Source organism: Geospiza fortis, unplaced genomic scaffold, assembly GCF_000277835.1.
Source record: "Geospiza fortis unplaced genomic scaffold, GeoFor_1.0 scaffold50, whole genome shotgun sequence".
In the NCBI taxonomy this organism is placed as follows: Eukaryota; Metazoa; Chordata; class Aves; order Passeriformes; family Thraupidae; genus Geospiza; species Geospiza fortis.
This window is the reverse complement of record NW_005054382.1, coordinates 1,232,771-1,259,278: the sequence shown is the minus strand read 5'-3', so window position 1 is coordinate 1,259,278 and position 26,508 is coordinate 1,232,771. Positions and strand designations below refer to the sequence as shown.

Sequence of the window (26,508 nt, the reverse complement as noted above, 5' to 3'; positions counted from 1 at the left end):
AGATTTAGAGCTAATGTAAGATATAGTCTCCTGTGGTTAAAGTCATAAATGCATCATGTGCTGATGCATTGTAGATTTTATTTTCCCTTAAGTTACTTGATGAAAAGCATAATTGGAAATAGGTGACTGATTTGTCTCCTCACTGTAGCAATTCATGCATTTCTGACATATGGAGTGGCTTTATGGTGTTCTGGTACTAAAAGCTAGCCTGTGCAATGTTCACTTTCTGCTATAAGCCCTTAGGCAACATGGTTATGGTTTGCTGTCACGCAGGAGATTGTTTATATCAGTAAATGTGAGTGAAGTTTTGTGCTAAGAAGTAATGTGGCAGCTATAGCTTCCATTTCTCTGCATGGACCAGACAGACTTGCTGCAGTCTGTTAACCAGTTGTATTGTAGTATGTAAACTGGAGATTTTTCTTGAAGTCATTCTTACTCTCTACTGAAATCAAATAGGCAGAAAAATTTTAGGGGAGGTTATTTACTGAATATCTAGCTGCTCTATGTGGTTTTGTGTGCAGTTTAAATAACATTTTCCTGTTAAAATGGTCATCTTTAAAATTATCTTTTCATACTTATTAAAGCCTTATCCACAACTTTTCTATTAAGTCTTTAATGTGTTCTTGTAGATAAATTGAAAGGAGCTTGAGCTTTGCTCTGATGAAAGCCATGATGCCTTCTAAAGATGGAGCGTGGGGGTGGCAATGTGCTCATGCAGCATGAAAGCATTCAGTTCTTTCCCTGCAGAATCTCCTGCAAGAGAGGGCGCCTGTGCACACAACACATGCAAAAAAATTCAGGCTGGAGGGCTGTTGATGAACACTCTCCTCTAGAATTAGACTTGGTTATTTGAGTGTTGTTCAGAAAGGAACCTAGTGACACACTGATCTTTTAAAATCATTGTAAATAGTTAAAACTTGCAGAGCTGTAGTTGTGGAAATGCAGATCATGATTTTCACAAATGAAAACCCTTAAAAAATTAGAGGACTTTTTAGTTTTGTTTTATTTTTTTTTAATAAGCAAATCCAGGAGGTGGGGGTGGGGGAAAGGAAAAGCTTTGAAGTCTCTGAGATCTTTTCCCTGAGGTCAGAAGTTTCTGGTGATGTAACATAAAATACAGACTAAGCCTTCACTTATCAAGGTTAAAGTTGACAGAGCTTGTATGAACTTGTCAATCATAGGAAGCAGGCAAAAACAAGCCAGCTGTTGTAAGGCATGGCTTTGAAAATCCTCTGTGTTACAGTAAATGAGACGCAGAGGTTGAGACAGATTCAGTTCTGCAAGGCTTTCAAACTGGCTGGCACATTTGCAAGGATGTAAAGCTCACATATCCAGTATATGGGTAAAAAGCTGTAAATTCTGGTAAGAATGTCTTGTCTTTAGTGTTAAAGCATGAAAGAAATGGCTTGAGGTGTGTGCCTTATTTACCATTTTTTGTCAGTCGTGAACAGAAATTTGCAGTGTTAATTCATACAGTATTTCTTTTGTTCTTCAGGTCTTTGAGAATAGGCTGCATCTTCTGCCTCTATCAGCAAAAGCTACAGTAGCAAATTAGCAATGATGCAATGTTTGGTACAGAATTTTATGTTGCTTAGTGCAATCGACTGCCCTGTTTGCTGATGGGTTGGGAGAATAGGGGGAAAACGTGAGTTAATTCCAGCTAAGATGCTCTGTGTGCATATGCTCGCACACACGTGCTGTTTTTAGCAGCTTTTGTTTTCACAGTTGGCATCATGCACACTGGAATTAGAAGGCAGTGCCTTTGGAAAATACTTGTTTTCTGGACTGAGGGCTGCAGTGCCGTTGTTGTGGCTCAGGGTGCCAGGCTCAGGGTTCCTCTCGGCTAGGGGTGGTGCGAGAGCTTTTCATCTTGTTATTTGCCTGGCAAGCCTGTTACTGTGAGTACAGGCTTGCACAGAGACCTTTCCACAGCAGCAGGAGCTGTTAGCTGGGAGTGTAAGAGAATTGGATGTGACTAGCAGAAGCAAACGGGTGAGTGTGGCTCAGAGTGAAAAGGTGGCTATTGAAATGTGTGCATGCTAATTAATTTAAATAACTGATTTAGGATTTTTTTTCCTTTAGAGATGAGCTAGCTATGTGTTCTTTTTTGGTGAGAGAATGCCTGTGAATCCCAGGTGACCTAGTTGTTATTCACAAAGTGTTTCATTTTATAGCTTGTCTTCTGTTACCTAATTCTTGTTCAGCTGCAAGCAGCTGTTTTCAGTAGTAATAGCAACAAGAAAATAGCAACAGCATTATCAGGACAAAAAAGTCTAAATGGAAAAAAAAATCAAAGGAGTGGCAACTGGAATGTAGGGGTTTTTTTAGTAAATTGACAAAACAATCATTCTTCTTTGAGCTTTTTTTTAATGTGACTGTGATTTCCTTGTTAGCAGTGTTGGAAAATATTGTCTTTTGTCTCTGCAATGGTTGCCATTTGTGTAATATGATGGTTCTTGTTATACTGTTGGGATATTCTGATGATTGAATTCAGTGTGTAAGTACTGAACACATTAACTGGCTGACTTGAGTAGAAGTAATTTTAATTCCATGCAGGTAATCCCCTGTGTGCTAGGAGAGTCATGCAATAGATAAAGCAATAAGAATGCAGCAGTAAAAATTACCTTTTATTGTTTATTTTTGATGTGCAGCAGAATGGAGGAGGGGCTTTTGTTTTCTGAACTAAGGAAAGGAAAGCATCTCTCCCCCTGCCCTTTTCCACAAGATTCTTCCCTTGTGCTGCTGTAAGAAATATAATTTTAATCAGATTTTATTTTTGTTATGGGCCTGTGTCTTTTGCTTTTACCCATGACTGGCCTACATTCATCCATCAATATAACTTTGTCTATTTACTGCAGAATTGGAGTGGATATGTTCTTTGTTATTTATTTCTGATTTTCATGGGGAAAGAGGTAACATTTTTAGAGAGGCAGAATGAGATAGGAAAACTCATTGCATTGTGTATCTTGCCATGCAGGCAGGACAGGAGAGAAATTCTGGTGGGATCGATGAACTGGCAAGAAGTGTTTGTTATTGTATTTCATTCTGTGATAAAGCCAGGTGATAATGCAAGAGTTGTTAAGGTAGAGTGACATTTTGCTTTATCACATTGGATGCAACAACTAAGCTGTATTTAGTGTGACTGACTAAACAGCTGCCATTGAGGCACAGATAATGTTAACAGGCTTTCAGAGACAGAATTGAAGAACCAGCACTTGCACCATGATAAACAGGTTGTAGTGTACCAGTGATGTGCTGTGGGATATACTTTGTGAAATATCTTGCTAGTTTTGTACCTTCAGTTGTCTTCTGACAGGCCTTTTTTTTTTCCCTTGAGAGAGAGAAAGCATTCTCTCATCATTCAGTATTCATTATTCTTTTCATCTTAACATGTGTTTTGGTTTTAGGACCGTTTGCTTCAGTAGTGCTTCTTGGATGCTAGTTGCCATCATCCGTCTCTTCAGACCAAGGCAGTGGAGAGCTCTGATTCTTTGTAGTGGCTTGTATGCTGTGCCTCTTCATGGCATGACTCTTAGGGTACAGCCATCATGGTTCTTTAGAGGGTTCTTTATTCTCTGCATTTATCTTCTAAGATTTCTAAGTACTTTCATAAAGCTCTCATATAGCATCTTTGGAATATGTTTTATTGTTGCTGTCTGATGGATAGTGTGTGCTGTACTGACTCAGTAGTGAAAGCAGATGGAGAGTTCATCAGAAAAATGAGCCACTGGTGAAATAATTGCCCTGGTATTGCATGTCCAAACTGTGTTATTGTGTTGTCAGTGTCTCCTGAGTATTCCAATAGTAAAACCAGTTTAAGGGTTTAAGTGGTCCTGGACCCTCTAAAAAAAAGGATATCGGACTTTGATGAGGATTGAGATAAATAATAGAAGGGAGACATCTCTGTGCAAGTGAAGTCCTGAGTCAAGTTGTAGTCCACAGAGAACTCAGATTTCATTCTAAGTTGACTAAACTTGGTTGGCTTGATGGTTGTCTAAACAGGTATCTTGTGAGACCTGTGATAGCCTAGCATATCCCACTTGGCTTCCACCTACCTTCTCTTAGGGGAGCTGATGCTTTTGAACCTTTAAAGTTTCTGAAATAATAGAAGGCACCCATCATGCATTAGTTAGTGCTTATCAATATGGATTAAAATGTGGCATTAGATGGCAAAATTTTTCCTGAATTTCCAACAGTCTTGGAAGCCCCATTCTAACTTCATAGCATTGTGTTGTCTCAAGCAGAACTATACTGGATAGAAGAAACTACCCTTTATTTGTGGATTATTGCAGAAGTGCTTTTGGATCCCAGTGTGCCATGTGCCAGAAAAATACACAATGAAAACATAGTTTCAGCACATGAAGTTCATAGCTTAAAAAGTATTGGCAAGAGCTGTGCCTATAAACAGGATTTTGTCATATGCAAAGACAGTATTTCCCAATTGCTTTAAGCCACATAATTATCTATTTCAAGCCAGGTCAGGTCCTTGATCTAGTTTTCTGGGAGGCTGTACAATTCCTACTGCTAGTATGCTGGAAAGAGCAGGAAGACAAAGCTCAAAGTGTCTAAGAAGGAGACTGCCTCTTCCGGCAGAGTATCTGCATATGGTCGCTTTAAAGGGACTGCAAAACTGTGGCCTTGATTTTGAGAGTGTTTGTTTTTGTAGGAGGAGGACTTTTATGGTAGAATCATACTCAGGTATGAAGGCCTTTTTCCAATATAGCTTGTAGTTCTTGAGAAGGAATTTAAATTAAATCAGAAACAGCCACTCCATTTGCTCTCCTTTGCCAGTGAGTTAGTGCAGGACATATCATTGGTTACATAACTGTGCTTATGTTTTATGGTGAAACTTTTGCACACAGTTCAGGTCTTTAATGAATGATACATTTTTCAAATGTTGGCTGATGCATTTTTGCAAAGCTTATCTAGTCTGGGATTTTGAAGTTGGAGCGTCTCGTGGCACTGTTTGGGTTGGCCTGAAGTGTTCTCAAGAAACTGTAAATCAGACAGATAAAAATCAAACACACTGAGCTTATTGAAATCACTTTCATTTATTGAGATACAACATTGGATCAGATCATTCTATCTCTCTATCCAGATTTAGTCAAGTCTTGAATATGGGGCAAATGAAGAAAGTTATTTGGAGTTGTTTTTTATGGCAACCAAAAATGTTATTCTTCTGATAGGCATATATACATAATGATTCATTTTTGTAAATGCTCAGTGACTGCACTGGCAGGCTTCAGGTTAATGTGTGTGTATATGTATATGGTTTAACCTTCATGCAAGAGCTCACATTACTGTTACTTCTCTCTGGTTTGTTGGAATAGCCTGTTGTATTATTGCTCGGGGGACTGGAGGTGTCCAGGCTGGGGATGAGACCTGGGAGGTTTTTGCCCAGCTTATTCTTTGCGTGGCCTTTACATTTCAGTCTTGAGTGTGTATGCCCCAAGCTAATGGGGCCAGAAGGAAACTGGGAGAGGTACTTGTCCATTTAGGTAGAAAGTACTTTGTGCCAGTATGGAGATCCACATTCCCACCCCCACTGCAGTAAGTGATGCTGGTGTGGCTGTGGCCACTGGGAAAGTGCAAGACAGAGCAGAGCTCCTCCTGCATTCACTGATGAGTGCTCAGCCTCTTGTCTCTCTACACAGATCCCCTCTGGGAATGCTGAGCCCTCTGCTAAATGAGAGCTTCTCAAAAATGTGAAGGGCTGGTTTGTGTAATGAAGCAATTCCTTCTTTTCAGTCAGAAGCCTACATTGGTTTTCTGCCTCCTGCCATTTAGATATGAAAGCTCCTACAGCAAAATACTTAAAACAAATGCAGTAGAAAAGACTCGTGTTAGACTCCTGTACTAGACTCACCCTTGCTGAATACTACTTTGTAGCAATAACATAAGACTCTTAATTACACTTCCTTTGCAGCTGGGGTTAAGTGACTGGTGTAAGTTGCCTGGCAGTGAAAGCTGTAATGTGCCGTGCTGGCGTGGGGAATGTGTGTGAGCTTTCCCAGTTCTGTTGTCTCAGCAAGGCTCCTGCAACTGGGGTAATTGGGGCATTGTATTATGGGGGTGGGGGAGCTTTGGGTTTGAAGATAGCGAAGAGTTTAATGTTTTTGATGTTGGCTGGTTTGTTATCTAGAATGAAAATAGTAATTAAGTCAATAGTCATGTTTTCAGATGATTTAAAACTGTTCTGTCTCTCACTTTGTGATGTTTGGTTATAAATGATGAGTTCCTTTCAGTGGTATGTTATCTTTGCATAATCCTATGGGCCTCATTTCCAAACCAGCTGTGTTCTGGGCAGATTATTACATAATGCACTGACAAATAACAAGCAGTTTAATGGACTTCTCAGTATTGATAATAATGTAACACCTTTGCAGGTTCTTGCCACTGTGTTCTCCTGGGGCTTGAAGCTTGTTTTCTTTTCCTCCTTTCTGAACAGTAAGCTTACATCTCTCCAAAATAATGTGATGAGCATGTTTTGCATGAAGATGCACTCACACTGAATGCAATTTAGCTTCAGTTTTGAATGTAGCCACCACCTCTGCTCAGACCCATTTTGTGTGGTGCTGCAAAATTTTTTATTAATTTGTGGAAGCTGTATGAAGTAATGTGTGTAATCTCTGAATTTTATCTCCATGTTTGCAAATATGGCATCTCCTAAATTTCTCTCTGCTGTAATTCTTTATGTACTTTTGCTCAGTTTTGGAAAGTGACAGGACTGCTAGAGCATTCATTATTTTTGAGCCAGATAAATATATAAATATACACCAATATATTGGTTACATGTTTTGGATATGCAGATGTGTCAGATTGGTGGTGTTCTCTGTCCTGTTTGCTTCCACCAGCACTCCCAATCCCTATGTGCATGCCAAGTTCATGGTGTATTTTGCAAACTGGCTGAGGTAATGCATGTAATTGCTGTCTTCGCAACATTTTGTGTCATACCCTGGATTTTTCTGTGCACCTGAGAGCATCTGTTGCACTGGTTTTTGTTGTGGCTTATGGATGTGAAGGTGAATTGGGAGGCCTGAAGAGCTTTTGCACGGATTAACAAGGAGAAAATTGTGCTGTTCATGGGTTATCTAGACAATGAAAAATGCTGGTTTAAGCACAGTATTTCATATGTAAGGCCTGCAGTCTTCATTTGGTAAATATCTCTATTAAAATTAGTGGATCTATTTACAGGCCTGGTTCTGCTTACATTGAACTCGCTAGGGAAAATGAGCTGGCTCTTGAGATGTCATGTAGCCAAACCTGAATAGTGTTGGTCTTCTGGGCCTTTTGTATAATTTTCTACTTCACAAAACTGTCTTTCATCTACTGTTAAAGGAGGAGTCAATAAATACTGTTTTGTAAATCAGAATTGACTCTGAATTTGTCAGACAACTTGAAGTTGTCTGAACCGACTAATCTTCGGTGAGAGCAATATGAAGAGACTTGAATGTCAACAACATTAATCTCCTCATTCATGTTAAATTTAAAATTTACTGGTTAAAGTTGAATTTTAAGGTTTAGCACTTCACATGAGAGAGAGAGAAAGACTGTGTATGTGACTTTTCAGGAATCCACATCTAATCAGTCATCTTTCCATAATACTTAATTTTAAATATTTGTTTTAATTTAATTAAAATAGAAATGCAGTGTGTAATTTTTTTTCTTCTTGAATTTACAACAGACTTTAATAGTTATTTCATGTATGTGCTTTTATCTCAAATTTTGTTTTCCTACACACTGGTGTTAACTGCCTATAGACAATCTCAAAATTGGTACAGTGATGTTAATAACACGTTTACATTGAAAAATTCAACTAAACTTTATTTTACAAATGGGCTGGGAAAGATGCCTCTTTCAGAGTCACCTCAAAAGAAGGCTTGGGCAGTGGATCACTACAGGATTACTATTTAAAAATACAGAGACCAGCACTGTCAGTAGCATAATTTACATTAGTAACTCTCTGAAGCCTTTAACTTCTTTGTTGCAGCTTGTTTTCTAAGCTCATAATGTCTCTTCAGCCTCCTTTAAAGCAGAGGGCAAACCAGTCTCCTCTTGGGGCTCCAGAGGTACTTTCTCCTGCCTTCTGCTCCTTCCCCACTTTGTCTTTATCTGGTGAGCACAAATGTTCTACGTGTCGTGCGGCAAAGGACAAGCCTGGAACTGGAAAAGGCTGTTTCGTCACTATAGAGAGAGTGTGAAACTGGAATAAACTCAAAATCTGTTAGGATAAGATAAGGCCTTTTTGGCCATTGTTTGTCATTTGTACTGACAGGGCAAAAGAAGTTCAACCTTAAAATAAGTCTGACCAGAAAATAAATTTCTAAATTTTCTTTTCCGCCTTAATTCAGGAGATAGTGATTTTCCCCAATTTTTTAGCTTCAGCAAACATTTTGTTTGCTCTCATTTCATTTTTCAGCAGACACACAAAAATTCAACCTCCAGATTGATAATTAAAGTTCCTGGTATTCAGTTCACATTTTAAAATGTTACTGAAGTATTATTGCACCCAGATAAGAAACGTGTTTCACACACTTTGTTACTGACTTTGGAGCAAGAAGAGAATTAAATTGTAAATTTTTTTAGAATTAAGTTTTTAGAATTAAACAAAACTGGAGACAGTTTTGTTTTCTACCAACATTTGGCTGTTTGGCTGTGCATTTAACTAAGCTGTGCAAGTGCAGCGCCTTGGGTTACCCAGAGGTTGTGTCGTGTCCTGTGGCGCTCCATACCCTAATTTAGCCTGACATTATGTTTTGACTCATCGCGTTAGATTAAGTACACCATGTGTGCCCATACATGAGAGGATGTTTTTGTGCTGTACAGTTACCATAGACTGGAGGAGTTGGTGTTCAGTGTTGGATGTGATCTCAGTGTTCAAGCTTCCTGGGTTGGTGCATTGGCCTTGCACCGAAAGAAATAAATCAGCAGCATACTAAAAGCATGTTCTTTTCTCTAGGCAAGCTGACACAAGGGTCCTGAGGGAAAGCCCACAAGAGAAGAGAGATCAACTGGACCAGAATTTAGGCCACAAGTGGAAGTCTTCTGTCAGACCTTTGCACGTGCAAGAACCTACAGTTCTGCCTCACGAGAGTCGGGGCAGGTCTGGGACATTGCCTAGTGACTACCGGTACTCTCAGGAAAATGTGAATGAGAAGAGCAAGGATTGTAGCCTGCCTCACCTGCCCTGCTCTGAGCCACAGACCTCTAAAGAGAACCACTCCTGTCAGTCCTCGGGCAAAGGAGAGGAAAACCATAGAACAGAGCCAGTGCCGCTGAACAAGAAGCGTGGACCTGCTCCTCAGAGGCCACCACCACCTAAAAGAGACAAATACAGGCGACCAGATATTTCTGCACCGCCCCTCGGCACCTCTTCTGAATCCCTGCTGGGAGCACCTGGCCAGCCCTTCCTGTCCTCATCCCCCAGCTCTGCCCAAGTCTTTGCCAGTCAATCCTCTCTCTGTCAGAGCCCTGCAGCTTTCAATGGAAAACTGAAGAGTGCTAATCCACAGCAGCTCCAGCAAGTGTCATCCACAGAGAATGTTTGTCAGCACTTAGAAGAAAAAACACACCTTAAGTCAGAGTCTACCAAGTATCGATATCTTCAGAAACCTGGCATGGAGTCATCAAGGTCCCCTTCTCCCCAGTTTGCACCACAGAAGCTCACTGATAAGCCTCCTGTGTCCCTACAGGATGAGAACCCAGCCAGGTACTAGATGTAACTCCTCTACTATTTTATTAACACTTCTTGCCCAGTTAGATGTTATTATTGATTGTCTCTTCATTTTCTTTACACATTCTTCAAGTTCATTAAGCATTGAGCCATTGCAGCATATTTTAGAGACCACAGACTTGTGTGAAATTCCTTTTGGTACCATTAATGTCCTTCAGCTGGTCTGTGGTTTCTTTTAGTTGACTTGTGCTGCCCAGGTGTTACACCTGGTAGTTAGCAGAAAATGAAAGGGGAGGGTTCTAAGGGATTTTCCTCTGAAAGTACAGGCAAAGTCAGAAAAGTCCCTGTCATCATCTCCCCTACCTGAGTCTGTATATAAACATGAATCAGTGTAGGGAGGGACAAAGCAGATGTGGGAAGGGAAGCTGGATCCTTTGTGAGAACATCTGTTTTGAAAACACACAGAGCAATATACACTTGCCAAATCATGACTGGTTTTATGTTGCTTTTACAGTGAAATGTGGCACTTCAGGGTGTCTGTGGAGAGGTCCTCAACACTTTATGTTGACAAGGACTGAACACTCAGTAGGAGATTGTCAGTCGTTTCCCAGGGTAGATAATCTCAGAATTAGACAACTGACTGAAATTAATGGATTGCTGTGTCTGTCATATGCTGCTAACATCATAAAAGGTTATTCTACCACAAGATAACACACTCTTCCAGGAAGCTCAGGAATCTTGGTTTTCATAAATCCTTCAGCACTGTAATTCATGGTTAAAGAATGAAAACAAAATCTCTAAATTCTTGCAGAGGTTGCTTCTCTGAGCAAAAGCAGTTGGCATGGCTTTTCTCTACTCTAATGTAAATGGTTGAACAAACTGAGGCTGTTTTCCATTTTGCCTCATTACATGAAAACATAAATCACTTTTATTCCTAAATAAGCTTCAGTGTTTTTCCTCTTACAACTGGAGGAAAAAATGAGGTTTCATTCTGCTGTGTTTTTAACATGAAGTAATAATATAATTTACAATTAAAAGTGCAATATGTCATATGAACCCTAGAATCCATGTGCTAAGGTAGATGACAATAATGACTTCCTTAATATTTTGCTTTGACTTCCTTAATGTAGTACTTTATGAACAGATACGAAGGATGTGTAGAAAGGCAATTGTATTTGTCCTTCCTTTTTGCTAAGCTTTAATATTGAAATGAGCACTGAGGTGTGCCTAATTATATGCCCATATCTGAAAGATGAAATACTTACCCTGAGAATCTTTTGCTAACATTTAAAATTCTTAGGCCCAGACAGCTCTTGTTTGTACACAATGTATTGTCCCGAGTTAATAATTAAATTACTCACTAAAACAGGTTTGGCCAAAAAAGCACAAGTGTGGTGGCCATACCTCAGAACTTTTGATATGGTGTTTATTTCATATGAATAAAATATGTTAAGTAGGTTTATCTTAATACATAGTTAATCAGATTTGGCTTATTATTTCTATTGGCTCCTTGCGTAGAAGTGTTTGGACATGGCCACTTTGTATGCTGGAGGCAACTGATGTTTGATGGTGTTAGCTTATAGCTTTTGTACTCTTTTAAGAGAAATGTCTTGTGTGTGCAGGGTTTCCCAGAGTGATTTAGGTAGAATAATGTGCGTGGGGCAAACACACACATTACTGTGTGCTGTACTGATGGTGTACTGTACACTGATGGTGTACACAGCTCAGCTATTGCCAAAAACAGCTGTTCAGCAGCAGCAAAGCTGAAAAGAGTGCATCCATAGATTTCCAGTAAACCTAAACTCAAGTCAAGGAGGGACATTTTGTGGTTGGGTTAAGCTTTGGAATGTCCATAAGCAGAGTTGCTGCAAGTCAAAATTTCATGCTGCCTTTCCACAGATGGAAAAGCTTCAGAAATCAGCAGGGTAGTGATTGCAGAAACAGAATTTTTGAAACACCTGGTGTTGAACTGTCTTTGCTTTTATTGAGAGCAATTGATTTAAGGATGCCTTAAGGTTTTCTAAAATCTTTGACTACGCTGAGAGGAATGTACTCAAAGTCTCAAAACAGATGCTGGGCATTTTAGATGAAGAATTGCACTCAACTCACTTCTTTTCCAGTTGCACCCATACATGCATTCATCTTATATTTCCCCCAGATTCCAAAATACGTTCCTCTTCACATTCTGATGGAGCTTCAAATGTGTGGGCTTTAATTAAAATAAGCAAAAGAAAGGGTTGGGGGTGGTGGCTGGGCACTGCCCAGCTCTGCTGCAGTCAGGAGAGTCCCAGTCTGCAGGTGGGGAGCTGGGTCTAAGCAGTGGGCGCAGAAGTGAGCTCTTCAAAGCGACAGTCCCCTTGAATGAAAACAGCCTGATGAAATGGAATGGGGAGGTTCAGCATGGGCTGGAAACCTGCCCCAGGAGTTGGATCAGTATGTCACAGCATATCCACAAAGCACTTGTGGAAATTAAATACCTACTGAGGGGCTGCACGTTCATTCAGAGGCAAATAAACATTTAAAATGCAAGTTAGAAAAATGTCAAGTCAAACAGATTCTGCTGTTACCAACAGTAGAAAAGTATAAGCTTATTTTAGGGAAAGTGACACACCCACACTTAGAGGGAAAGAGCTGTAGTATGTCCTGGTCACTTATCTGAAAGGCAGCAAGCTACCCAGCCAGACAAAACCAGATATTTTAGCTAGTAGGCAATGTTCCTTTCCTTGCTGTAGAGGTTCCAAACCCACATTATGACAATAATTTTAAACTTTTTGCAAACTCATAACCACTAAACTAGACTTCAGTTTCTTATATGGTTTACATAAGCTACAGATGTTTCTGTAATGTTATTTAACATGTTATTGTCCAGTTTAAAAATCTAAGTTAGCATCTGCTTTAAATACCTTTCCTTACTGAATGGCTAAGGTGGCCCTTTTTGCTGTGCAGTACAGAAGTTCTGGTACAGGCTTCTCTTAAAAAGAATATCCAGAATTATGTGTTATCCTCTTCAATGACTGGTTTCTCTTCTTTAAGTGGAAATCTAGAACATTATGGTAGGATCTAGTTATTAAGCTTCTATGTTTATATGTGAAATTTTATAAGTGAAGATTTTTTTAAACCATGTAATTAAGTTTTGAATGATTTCCAGATTTCCCATGTGTGATTCTTTTTATTCTTGTAGCTCAGCAAAAACCTAGCCTGTGGGATGCTCCCATCTGGTCTGTTGTCTCTTGCCTTGGAAGAGCTGAGAATTGATGTGAGGGCATCACAGACTCCCCAGGCAGCTCAGCTGCCTGTCAGGCCAAGGGGAGAGGCCACTGTTGGATCTGTGTGAGGCAGTGAGGGTGACCTGAGGGTGTTTTCCTCTGTGCCCATGGCAGCAAAAGGGTAAAAGGTGATTCAGTAGTGCTGTCTGAAATCTGGGGCCTGGCTGCTGAGTTTGGACCCTCATGTTCATGGAAACAAACAGAAATCCTGTATCGTGAGTATTGTACAAGGCTGATGTTAGGATCCCTTACAAATTAACTAATAATTCTATTTAAAGTTTGTGGGCAGAAAAGAACGTGTAGATTTAGGGTTTGAGACACAGTGCTATGAGTAGTCCATTATCTCACTGAATTACCTGTCTTTCTGGCTTTCCGGCTTTCCCCTCTGATTTGCAGATATAAATTGAGATTTAAGGTTCTTCCATTTCTAAGGATGGATTTTGTTTATTTTCCAGAATTGAAAGGGTTATAGACAACAATACTACAGTTAAAATGGTTCCCATCAAGATAGTTCATTCTGAGAGCAGTGCAGAGAAGGAGAGTCGGCAGAGCCTTGTCAGTACCATGGAGCCTCCTGCTTTACCCAGTGGTTTGGAAAAGGACCAGATTAAAACACTCAGCACTTCTGAGCAATCCTATTCACGATTCTGTGCTTACACCAGGCAAGGTGTAGAGCCAGAACCAGAAGCCAGAACCAAACCAGTTGACCCTCAACCAGCTGAAGAACCTGGGAGCAACTTGAAGGACAGCAGTGCTGCCACACAAGCTTCCAGCTATGTGAAGGCCAAAGAAAAGACCTTAGAAGACTGGAAGTCAGAGGAACTCGCCAGAGAAATTGTGGGAAGAGATAAATCTCTAGCAGACATACTAGATCCTAATGTGAAAATAAAAACAACAATGGATCTGATGGTTGGTATATTCCCTAAAGATGAACATCTCCTAGAAGAAGCTCAGCAGCGCAGGAAGCTTCTGCCAAAAGTTCCCTCTCCAAAAATTTCAGAAGAGAAGTGAGTATTACCTTCTGTAAGCTGGTATGTCTTTGTAAGCTTTAAGCTTCTATCCAGAGTGTGTCAGTATTCCATGGGGGCTGGATGTGAGTCTTCCTTCTGCTGGGGGTCTTTTCTGAGACTTCTGTGATAAGATAGTAGTCGAGCATGTACTATTAATGACAGAAACAGGAGTGTTGTACAATATGAAAGATTTCCAAGACATGGTTGAAAGCCAATTTTTGACAACTTAAGTATTAATTAACTTTTGCCATTTCATTGTGATTACATATTTCACCAAAATCATCCAGACTAGTAACTGGATAGATAAGGAACAATATTCTTGCCTTTTTTATGTGATGAAAATTTATGATGACACCTTGAAGCGGGCATGAGGCATTTCCTAGAAGTGAATGAGATCAAAGAAAAAAATAATTTAATTCCATCCACATTGATGTTCTATTTTTTTATTTTCTTGATACAAATTATCTGATAAGTTGTATCCTTCTCAAGAAGTTTATGATTCCCTAATCAAAAATTGTACTTTCTCAATCCAAAAGGATGCCATCTATGACACTGAGATTTTTTGGCGCTACTTTGTAAAATGTAACTTTCCATTTTGTTTCCAGCTGCAATATCTTTGATGCATTTCAATTCTTGTAATGATGTACAATCATCTGTGTAGTTTCAGTTTTAACTTTTGCTGACCATGTACTGAATTCATACAGATTTTATTCTCAGACAGTGTTTATTTATCTTATTTATATAGGTAACAGTTTTCTCTTGAACCCCCTGCTTGCTTGGGGAAATTATGGCTCTAAAACATTCTCCTTTCTTTCATTGATTAGGGTGTCAAGGCAGTTAATGAAAGTTTTGACTTTTTCCCAGGAAAGAGGAGCAGAGTGCACCATCTGCTATCTCCCTGACAACCAATTCTACTTACTACAGCACATCTGCACCAAAGGCAGAGCTGCTGATTAAAATGAAGGACATGCAGGAACAGCAGCAACAGCAGCAGAGTGAGGATGATTCTGAAGATGAGCTGGATCATGATTTGTCAGAGAAGAAGGTAAAAGACATTCTAAAAGTGTAATGGGAGGCTGTGAGTTCTGTTCATTACATTAACTGAATTTGTTTGACTAAACAGCCTCCAATAAAAGGCCTTCTAGATGTGCAGGATCACTTGGAAAAAATCAGCCTCTTTGGGTTCTGGGGGGTTTTTTGTTTCTTTGTGGAGATGAGTTAAGTATACACCTCTGAATTTAGGTACTTCATGTTAGGTGCTTCTTGCAACTTGTGTGCTTTGGAAAGTCTCAAAGGGAGAAGTCTTGAGGAGGTTTTTTAAAATACCCTTTTCCATTTGAGGTCCTTCTCTATTTCTCTCTATGTAAAAAGAAACAGAGTGCTTATGTATCCCACTGAAGCTGGTGGTGGTTTTAGCTGTTCCAAATATTTGAAATTTGGGTTTGTCTTGAGACAGAAGGAACATACACACACCTTCTTTTTTCTTTTTTGTTTTCCTCACCCTTTGTTTTCATGAACAGCAAAATATTCCTCCTGCCTCCCAAATTAATAATGATTGTGGGAGATAATTAATTAGCCTGGTGGATTCACTGGAAGTTGCTTGTCACAAGGGAGGGAAGCAGTCTTCTTATTCATCCCCATCCTTTGGTGTTTTATTTCTGAACAAAGGTCACCATAATTCCCTAGATACTACAGTGAGGATCTGACATTTGTGTGGTAGGAGAAAGCGCTGTCCTGCAGTAATATCATTGCATTCATCTCATTAGTAACTTGGCGCAAAATATTTTAATAATTGTTCCCAGTATGGATAAGCTGGAGGAAATGTTCTGTTTGATCAAGTAAAGTGATGTAGTTTAACTCTGTTTACCTAAGCCAGTAATGTAGTGGTGTGCAAACCTTTTTTGTCCAAGTCAGCTCTCTGCTTAAAAATCAGCTGCCAGGGTGTACTTGATAATCCAGTCCCAAAGAAATGATTTTTAATTATTAGGACTGTATTTAGTTGCTAAGAATGAGAGATTTCCACCTGTGGTTCAGAGCAGGCGTGGCTGGCAATGCATTTGAGGGGGCTGTTGTGTTTTCTGTTACCTCTGTGTTGTTTCAGCCTCCCTGTGCATCACACTGTTCAGTGTGCTGTGCACTGCCAGGGCTTGGTGTGCCTGCGGCAGAGCCCTTCCCTCACCCTCTTGCTAGACAGCTGCTGAATCCAACAGCTGTGCTACTTAGACAAATTAGGGATTTCATTTCATTTTAAATAATTTGGTTTTATCTGGTGCCACATGTGATTGTCACATTCATGATTTTGCTAGAAGTAGTTTAATTCTCATTAATTACAGCATAGGAGGGAGGTAAAATTAAACCTTTCTTGTTTGCTCAACAAACTAAATACTAAAACTTTTATAAGCAAGAGTGCCATTTACTTTTGTTGGTTTCTTAACAGGAAAATCATGTTTACCCTTTCCATACTTCTCCATCCATCCCCCAACTTCAATATATACCACTAATCATATGACACAGGAAGGTTTTCACCAAGGGCTTTTAGCAGAACCCTCCCACCTTCTCCTCTAAGTGTACATGTTGTAGCACACATGCCCTGCTGCTTGCTTCTCTCCCTGCTCTTCCACATGGAGATGGAGCACTCAGTTCAGTGGGCTTTCATCATGGATCTTGTCACAAAACATATAAAACTCTTTGTAAGTGGGTCAAGGCATCTTTAGTAAATGGATAGAAGATGCAGCTTGGTCCAGCTTCTCATATTTGGCAGCAGTTTAACAAGGGATTGTTAGGGACCTGAACATTTCAATGGCACACTTTATGACTTTAGTAGTTTTACATGGGCCATATGCCCAGAACCTGTTTCTTGATTCCTGGAAACTGGTAGTTCTGTTATGAGATATCTTAATTGCAGTCCACTGTGAAATTATTCCTGTATCTGTCATTCTCTGCTCTGCAAACCAGAAATGTGTGGTGATATTTTTACTTTTGAAATAAGTATTGGAATTTCATATAGGGTTGTTAATTTTTTAATTTTGATTTTTTGAGCCAATCCCTGTATTCCCAGCTAGCAGGAGTAGACTGTGTGTGTCTTGTGTACTGAGTTTAATGTAGGTTTACCACAATTATAAAATACTGATCAGATTTTGAAGATGCTGTAAGACTGTTTTTTGTAGTAAGGAAAATCCATGTATAGCTGTGTAGAAGTTTCCCCTTGCCCTTAGGAAAATTTCAGCAACTGCTGAAGAGTGTAAAAATAATTAATGTATACCAATTTTTATCTGGTTTGAGGCTTGAATTCCTTAGGAATGGGGTGGTGAGCTGAAAGCAGAGTATAATTTATATAAAAGTGTGACAAGCAGTGAGCCACCTGAGCAGCACTCTGCTGAGCCACCTTCTGTGTTGCTAGTCAGATCAGTAAGAATGACTTTATTGTTTTCTTGTGTACTGGTACAGAATTCACAGCCATAAATTATTCATCTGCCAGCCTGAAGATGTAAACTGCAGCTCTTCTGGCTCAGTAGATATTGAACATAATACAGGTTTTCTGCTGTTTAGCAAAAGGATGTAGTGAGTTCACAGTTGCTGCATGCAGAGGCTGCTTCATCTGGGTACAAAGCAATTAGTAATCATAATCCAATTCTTAGTAGATATGACAGTCTTAGTATTTATGGCCTTCTCACCTGGAAAATTGTTGCTTTAGAGCTTAGCTTCAGCTGCAGGGATGTTACTAAACAGGATGTTACTGGGAAAATGGCTTCTTTCTTTTTCAAAGAAAGAAACTGAGAGAGCTGATCTGGACTGGCAGACCAGATCAGTAAATGCTGAGCAGCTCTGGCTTTTTTTTATTAAAGAAAGTTGCAGCATAGCTGCAGAAGTGGAAAAAAAACCCTTGAGATAATAACATAGAGCACCACAGTATCCTGCTGTGTTTCAGATGGTGAAACAGCAGCATAGTGCATGTCATCTGAGGGAAGTGAGGGTGTAGCACTGTGACCTACATAATCCAAATCAAACTGCATTTGCATTCAGAGAAGGGGGAAAATAAAATCCTGCAGATTAATCAGTCAGTAAAGCAGGCATCTGTAGAACTGCTTACTACCTTAATCTTTTGGGCACCAAGGCTAGCAGATAACCCAGATCCAGATTAACCTGAGTACATTAAATCAAAAAGGAAAAAACCAGTATGGATAATCCATGGGTTGAATTTCTACTTTCAAAAAGGCTGCTACATTTGCACGGTGTACTTGCTTTCTGTTAAGATGACAGACTTTGTTTTGTGCTGGTTTTTGTTCCCAAAATAAATTGGCAGTGACTGTTCAGGGGCCTCTGTGAGCAACAGCTGCTATCAGTATGTTTCTCAGTAATCATGAAGGCTTGTAATCAGATTTGCATTTAGAAAGCAGAGTTCCTAAAGAATGTCATGAGTAATTTAAAAAAAAGAGCTAGGGGTACTGTGAAATAATGACTATTTGAAAGGATGTCATTTTCATTCAGAATTTGCACTGAGGTGTATGTTTAGAGAATGCTTTGGAAATTTTTCTTACCTGAAATTAGCTGAATACGAAATAGGCACCTACATTTAAATAACAAGGCATTTTTAGGGTGTGAATTACCTCAGAGTTGACAGCTGGCTGAGCTAACTCACACCACTTGTGCACCAAAAGCTAATGGGCATGTGAGAAACAAGAGCTCTTGCCCAAATGCAGAGAAGTACAGAAGGACCACAGGTGATCAAAGGAGATCTGGATTCTTGGTCTGGTTTCTGCTGGTTCTGTACCTGATGTGCTTTTCTAAGGCAGTGCAAGTGTACCTCAGGCAGTGGGGACTGCAGTACAGAACCCCCCCAAAGTTCAGGTGAGGCTGTGTGTTCATCTGGCCCAGGACAGTGATGCTTCTTTGGTCCTTTGGCAGAGCCACTTTGCACAGCTTTGTGCAGAGCTGCTTTGTACAGTACAGTAGATTTTATTCCCTGTGCCCTAGGGATTATGACTATCCTGCAGAAATGTTATAAGGCGCTGTTAATGCTAAGATTTTCTGAGAGTGGAAGGACTGCTATTGGAGGAATGCTAATGTTATGCAGAAAGGAAAAGAATGCTTGACAGTGCCCTAGTTTTAACTGCATCATGTGGAAAATACAGGATTGTTTTTCTAGTACTGTGTCTCTTCCTAAGTGTAGCTCTTCAGCAAGGTGTTATGGACCTGACCTGGTATTTAGAGACACAGACATGTGCTGTACTTTCTGCTGTTCATAGCAGCTTTAAAGCTGCTCAGAGAAAAAGCAGGAAGGCTTCTTGGTAGGGTGAAAAGCCTTCATCTTTTTCCACAAAGGTAATTTGCTTTAGCACAGGTCTTAAGCTGAGCGTTGTGCAGCTGTGTCCTGAACCTTTGAATGCAGAGATACAGACCTTTGACACAGGCAGGTATTTATTTGTAATGCACTCCTTGTCAAAGCCTCATGGAAGTCTGAAATGTGTTAAAGTGCCAGCTGACATGACTTTCAGAAGTAGGGGGAAAGGCAGTAGTGCTAATAAATTCTTATCTCCTTTATTTTCCACAGCAAGAACTTATTGACAGCATTAGTAGGAAACTGCAGGTGCTGAGAGAGGCACGGGAGACACTTCTGGAAGACATCCAAGCAAACAATATCCTGGGAGAGGAGGTAGAGGCCATTGTGAAAGAAGTCTGCAAACCAAATGAGTTTGACAAATTCAAGATGTTTATTGGTGACCTTGACAAAGTGGTCAACCTCCTGCTGTCCCTGTCTGGTCGTCTGGCCCGGGTGGAAAACGCCCTCAATAACCTGGATGACAACACATCTCCAGAAGAACGGGTGAGAAGGGCCAACAATAATATTCCTACATTTAGGGAAGCTCATGGGACAGGGGAGTATGCCTGGTTTTGTTTATCTAAGTTGCAGCACTCAGCATGAGGGATAATGTGTGGATAAATCTCATAAGACTTTTTTTTTTTTTTAATTTCTTAAAACTTTCCTCTTTGCCTTCTTTTCTTGCAATACTGAAACTATGAGTGGCTTGCTGAGAAAAAGTGGGTTTGGGGTGCAACATACTAGAAAACAGACTTCTTGGCAAAAGTTTAAAGAAAATGGGAATCTACTGATAAGAGCATAAAAAGGAGGCGAACAAAAATATGGTAACAATTCAAGATTTGAAAAGGAGTGTTTGTGCTGTAATGCAGAAAGCTTGCAGACTTCTTTATACTCAGTGAGGATCTTGATACAAATCTGTAAGGTTGTTAAAAAGAAAATGCTTCTCATCTACTAAAAGCTTCCTTCCACAATGCCTAGTGAGGAGCAAGAGCAAAAAACAACAGAAGGACAAGCCTTTAAAAAAAAGCAGGGGAGGGGGGGAACAGGGGGAGGCATGGCTTGCAGCAATTTTTTTAACTTCACATCCCATCAGACCTTACCTAGGAAGGAGATAGATAGCAACACAGATATGTACCAAAGGAGAGATGTAGATCCTGTGAAACTTGGGCTAAAATAAATAGAGAGTGTGGAGGGGGTGTGTGTTTAGAGTTAGTTTAGCTTCTACGGTTAAGTGAATGTGAAGCAGGATTTTTGGCTTGTAGCTGTGGACTGAAATGCCAGCAGTCCACCTAAATGTTGTAACAGAATTTTTTCCACAGGCTATGGCTTCATGTTGCTTCTTCAGCCTGTTGCATTATTTCACACATAAGAACCAGTAAATGCTGGGACTGATCTGAAGCTGTGCTTTTGCTGTTTGGCCCCAACATACTTGATTAATGGCTCTTCAGACTTCTCTCTGACTGAGATGGAAAGGAAAGTATTTGACAGCTTATTAAAGGGCAGGTCAAAGCTTCTGACACTTGGAGAAATTTAATCCCTCATTAGGCTTTTTTGTAAGTGTGGTTGCAGTTTCGTGATGGGGAAGGAGCTACCATGATTTGGGTACATAGGAAACACAGTCTGAGAGCTGTGATAAAAATAGTTTACTGGCTGGATGTGGAAAAGGAAGATGGTGAGGAGATGATGTAGTAAGGACAGTCAGAAATTGTCTGTGTGTTCTGATGTCACATTTATACTGACAGAACTCCAAATCTCTAACATATTTCAATCCCCATTCATCTTCGCATGCACTGACACCAATCTTGCCATAGTAACATCAGGAGAGGTCCATCAGGACTGAGATGAGCCCTGGGGAGGAAGACTTGGGGGTATTGGTGGATGAAGAGCTCAACAAGACCCAGCAATGTGTACTTGCAGCCTAGAGAGCCAAACATGTCCTGTATCAAAAGCAGCGTGGCCAGCAGGTCAAGGGAGGAGATTCTGCTCCTGTGAGAGCCCACGTGCAGTGCTGCATCCAGCTCTAAGGCACAAAACACCAGAAGGATATGGACCTGTTGGAACACTTGCAGAGTAAGGCCACTCAATTGATCAGAGGCCTGAGCACTGCTCCTGTGAAGACAAGCAGAGACTTGGGGCTGCTCAGCCTGGAGAAGAGAATACCAGAGAGGTTGTAGAGCAGCCTGCCAGTACCCAAAGGGGGCTTACAACAGGGAGTTTTTACAAGGCCATGTAGTGATAGGACAAGAGAGGGGCCTTCTGGTGAAGGAGGTTTAGATAAGATGTTAGGAAGAAGTTCTTTCCTGAGGGTGGTGAGGCACTGGAACAGGCTGCCCAGAGAGGTACCCACCCTCCTACCTGGAAATATTCAAGACCAGGTTGGATGGGGCTTTGAGAAACCTGATATGGTGAGAGCAGGGGTTGGAACTGTATGATCTTTAAGGTGCCTTGCAACCCAAACCATTCTATGATTCTATGAAATGTATCTTGAAGTGTTGAATTTAGACTAGTGCTTGTGGCTTTTTTGGTTGTGCTTTAGTATTTGTCCTTTCAGTAGGTCAAATGATGCTATGTGGTGAACCGCTAATGTACCATACAAACAAAACAGAGGATTTTGCTTCCATTGTTGGAGAGCATATTCCCAGTGACCACTGATTTTTCTTTCCAAGATGATATTGTCTAATAAACATTGCTCTGATAGCTTTCCACTTTCTAGGAGCCAGCAACAGCTTACCAGACTTTCTCAATAAAAGCAGTCAAATAATAACTGCTGAGTTAATACTTTGACTGTCAGATGCTTTGCTATAGGTCTTTTTTTTTGCCACAGGGAACAGTATCAGGTATTTCAAGTTCAGCTTCTGAAAGGGGCTTCATCTGAAGAGCTACCAGCCCCCTTGCTCTTAGAAACAAGGCCAGTGTCTTCTCATTGCTTGTGCTTTGTGTCCACATCCTCTTGCATTCATCAGATTCTGGCTAGTTACTGCTGCTCAGTGTGCACACACCTGCAAGGCTGCCCTGGGAGCAGTCTAACCACACTTCTGGGTTTGAGGCTGTCTGCTACTTGCCCTGGTGAGCTCAGGAGAGCTTTTAGTTCCATCTCTTTGCAGCAGATAATTTTGCTTGCAACTTGCAGTGGGATTTTTTTCCCCCGGCATAAGCTCAAGGGAAGATTAAACTTTTTTCTAATAGTGTGTGATTTTTCTGACTTGTCTTCCATAGCTGTCTTGAATTCTGAGTTAATCTAGGCTGTGTATTTTAAATACATTGAGAGCACAAATCTGAAAACATTTCACTCTTGAGCTTTGGTTTGTCTGTAGAAAGAGTCAGCACAGGATGCATGTGCACCTCTGACAGGTAGGTTTATTGAAGCTCACTAGCCTGTAGCCCCCTTTGTCTCATACTTCCATCTTGGAAAGATTGTTTTATATCCTGCAAAAATACTTCTCTGTAAATCCTTCAGGCTTATTAAACAGCATGTGTGATTTAACAGTAGGTGCAAATTAAAAAGATGGACACATTTATTAGAACAGACTGAGGTTTATTTGAAGAAAGCTTCTCAAAGAAAATCCATCTCTGAAGCAAAGCTAGAAGTTATGGATTCGTACCTCTTAGGGACACTTTTTAATTAAGTTCAGACACCTGTACAGAATTCTTGATGTCAGAGTAAGCCAGGCATACTCTGTCACTGGAAAAAAGCAATCACTTGTAGGCAGACATCTGAGATAGGTTGGATTGATGGTGCTCCTGTGTCTCTCTGTGTACTGCCAAAGGAGGGCAGCCAGGTGATGCGGGTGGGACTCTTGGCTGTGCAGACAGGTGATGCTGGGGGAGAGGCTGCTGTCTTCTGCTGTCTTCTTTCTTTTGCTTCCCTTTTGCCCTTCTGTTGTCTTGCCCCAGCTTTCACTCTTGCTCATGTCTGAAGACCACAGGACTTCACATGTCATTGGGAAGACTTGTGGGCGCAGCAGAATTGCTAAATACAGTGTCAGGAGCTGTATAAGGACAAATGGCTCCATTAGCTGGTCTGTTTCTGGGTTCTGTAACCACAGCGTGCCAGTGCTGTATGGAAGATGTAAGACAGCTGAATCTTAATTTGAAGAACTATTCTTCAAAGGCAACTATATTGTAAACAGCTATTTATAACTATTAAATAGTAAAGGAATCTTTGAAGTGATGCTTTTGAGGCCAACAGAAAGTAATGGTGTGTCTTTCATTGATTTACTACATTTTTTATCAGTTTGTTAATGCATTTTATTAGTCTAAATTTTAAGACGCATTTTTTTCCACCTTTCTAAATATTCAGGAAGGTCTCTGTAGCTAAAACAGACTTGAGAGAGAATTGAACAGTGAAGCTGCTGTCCCAACCTAGTGAACCCAGTGAATTTTTAACTGTTTTTCTTTTCTCCTAAGCGGACACTGGTAGATAAGCAAAAGCTGCTGACCCAGCAACACGAGGATGCCAAGGAGCTGAAGGAAAACCTGGATCGGCGAGAGCGCATTGTCTTCGACATCTTGGCGAACTACTTGAGCGAGGAGAACTTAGCGGACTATGAGCACTTTGTGAAAATGAAGTCAGCCCTCATCATTGAGCAGCGAGAGCTTGAGGACAAGATCAAGCTGGGGGAGGAGCAGCTGAAGTGTCTGACTGACAGCCTCCAACCCGAGCGGCTCAAATAAGGGCACAGTCCAACCAGCAACGGGAAAATGGGAAAGAAGGAAGGAATAGGGCAGTTTCCAAGTGTACAAATGAGTCTCTTGGCTTGCTTGAGTGTCTGATAGAGAAACAAGTGCACAAGAGAAAAATAGCTCTCGCAACAGCAATAATGCTCTCTTTCATTTTTTTTGAATGATGTATTTAATTTTTTAGAACACATTTTTATTGCTGGACTCTACAGCTGTTCCTCATTGCTTAACTTCCAGAAAGCTCCACAAAAGGGGAGAGACTCAACCTTTCTGCTCAGTATGTTCAAAGTCTGTGGCAGTTGTGCATGCTAACAATGGTTTTTAGAATAGGTTGTATACTTCCTTTATGTTCAGATGCTGCACAGTCTGCTGGAAAACCCTACAGCAATTCACAAATGCACACACATTTAGAAGCTCTAAATTTAGTGGTTTTTTATGTTTTTTAAAGACACATTAAATAGGGGAAGCATGCATCTTATAGCTAATATATTCAGATTGCTGAAATACAGTGTCACTCTGATCCTGTGGCATCAGACACTTTTTTGTAATATTGTATATAGGATGGCACTTTCCCCATGCAGAAAACAACTTCAAAATCAGTCTAGTTAAATGCTTTTTAAGCAGCTTGCAAATCACCTAATGCCTACCTTGATGAAGATTTTTTTTAAATTATTTTGCAAGACATATTTGTACACTCTCTTAATGCAATGCAAGTGATTTTCTTTACCAAGTTGTACTTGATTTAAGAAACAGGCTGGAAGTACTGTGCTGATTTTATTCAAAACATTTTTCATCTAAATTATTTACAAGGCTCGTTTGCTTTTTTGTGCTTTTTTTATGCATGTTTTATTCTTCTTGTCCCAAACCCACTACACTTCATGGAAATAAATGTAGGTTAAGGACACTGCTTGTATTTTTCTTCTGGTTGCTCAACATTGTGATGGTTTTATATAGACAATTAAGTTATACTGAAGTTGACCTACATAATGCTGTTTGTTCCTCTTTCTCAGACTACCAAATGCAATAGAAACAATTCTGCTATGTAAATACTGTGCATTACTTGGAGCAACTCTGTGTTGTAACTGTGAACATAAGTGGGGCTGTTTGCTTGTTTTTTCCATTGAACAGTGATAAAGGAGAGGATGTTAGTTCACAGTATCAGATCACTAATCTGATCTCATAATACTGCCATTGACTTAGATAATTTCCAGTAGCTCTAAAAAGAGGTGCTAACTCATGTTTGCAGCACAGTAATGGGTCATGCTGACTTGCATAGATACCTGCAGTAAGATTCTATAGTGTCTTAAGTGTCAAGTTCTATGTTAAGATAAAGTTTTGCAGGCAAAGAAAGTCCGGGAAGACTTTGTGTATATACCATTTCCATTGTCCTAAGGGAAAGATTTCTCTCTCCTCAGACAAATAGGTTCCCCAACCAGAAGCCATTTTCAAGGCTGATGTGAATGCCAGTCTGTAGCAAAGCAGGTTGAAAATACAGTCAGTTGTTGAAAAGAGAGCAAAGAATTCTTCCCACTACTCCTGCAGTATGGCAGCATTCATAAGAGTTTTTCTGTCCTTCTTACCTGAATCCTCTCTTTTGTGGGGTGAGAACTGGAAAGGCACTGATCAGTGAATTCCTTGTGAGTTGGGGAACTGGGGAACAAAAATCCCCTGGAACCAGTTCCTTTACAGACAGGTGCAAACATTAAAAGGACTGTTTCCCCCCCACACACCCTTATCGTGCACTACTTTGTATACCTGGACCAAATTTTAATTGAAATGATGTTGATGTGCATCGGTTGAGGTCAGATGGAACTACCATTTTACAAGACCTACAGTTGACCTTAGTTTCTCCCTCCTAGTTCAGAAATGTAGTCTTCTGGCCTCTCACAGTTATTTGCTGCTATGTTCCCAGGACAACTGGTCCCTTTGTCCTTAAACCTATCCCTTAACCATAACAAACCCAAAACTAAACATAAATAAATTATGCTTGTCTTAGCTTGGAGAAAAGTGTGCATTGTTTTATCTGTGGCATTTTAAAAATTTTACATATTGTGGTTACTCTGAAATGTGTATGTGAAATGTGAAGAATAATATAATTACAATGTGTTTGTATACAGTACTTTGATTTAGATCTCTGATAAAAGGTAGCAATATTGTGAAAGCTATATCTATTATCCTTTTCACAGAACAGTTGTGTAGACACTAATATCTCCTTTCCTTTTTCAAAACTTTTGAAAATCACTCACCCTGGAAACGTGAAGATGGTGGCCTCCCAATGTTATATGTAAATCTGTAAATAGCTGTACTGTTGCTTTTTGAAAAAAATCTGGTGCTAATGTTTTGCCTTTGGCGTCCTGGGGATGGCTGTTTCTTCATCCTTTGTTGTTCTCAATTCTAGATCTCTTTGTATAGTGAAAGATTTCCACAGTGCTTCTCCAACTGTTTGGATCCTGCAGCCCAGAGTGAAAATGTACAGTTTTCCTGCCTGACACTTAACATGTACCTACTGACAAATGGTATTGCTTGACTTTGAGAAAATAAACTGTATATTTCAATGTA

At 40.2% G+C, this 26,508-nt stretch overlaps 1 protein-coding gene across 1 annotated transcript; it reads left to right on the top strand.

Annotated features, from left to right (window-relative positions):
- The first annotated feature begins 1,856 nt into the window (after window positions 1-1,856).
- SHROOM2 (shroom family member 2) lies at window positions 1,857-26,508 on the top strand. Its single transcript, XM_031060403.1, has 7 exons — window positions 1,857-1,992; window positions 6,387-6,447; window positions 8,960-9,709; window positions 13,395-13,946; window positions 14,814-14,994; window positions 19,501-19,773; window positions 23,677-26,508. The coding sequence occupies exons 3-7, from the start codon at window positions 9,618-9,620 to the stop codon at window positions 23,941-23,943; spliced, it is 1,365 nt and encodes a 454-aa protein (XP_030916263.1). The 5' UTR covers window positions 1,857-1,992; window positions 6,387-6,447; window positions 8,960-9,617; the 3' UTR covers window positions 23,944-26,508.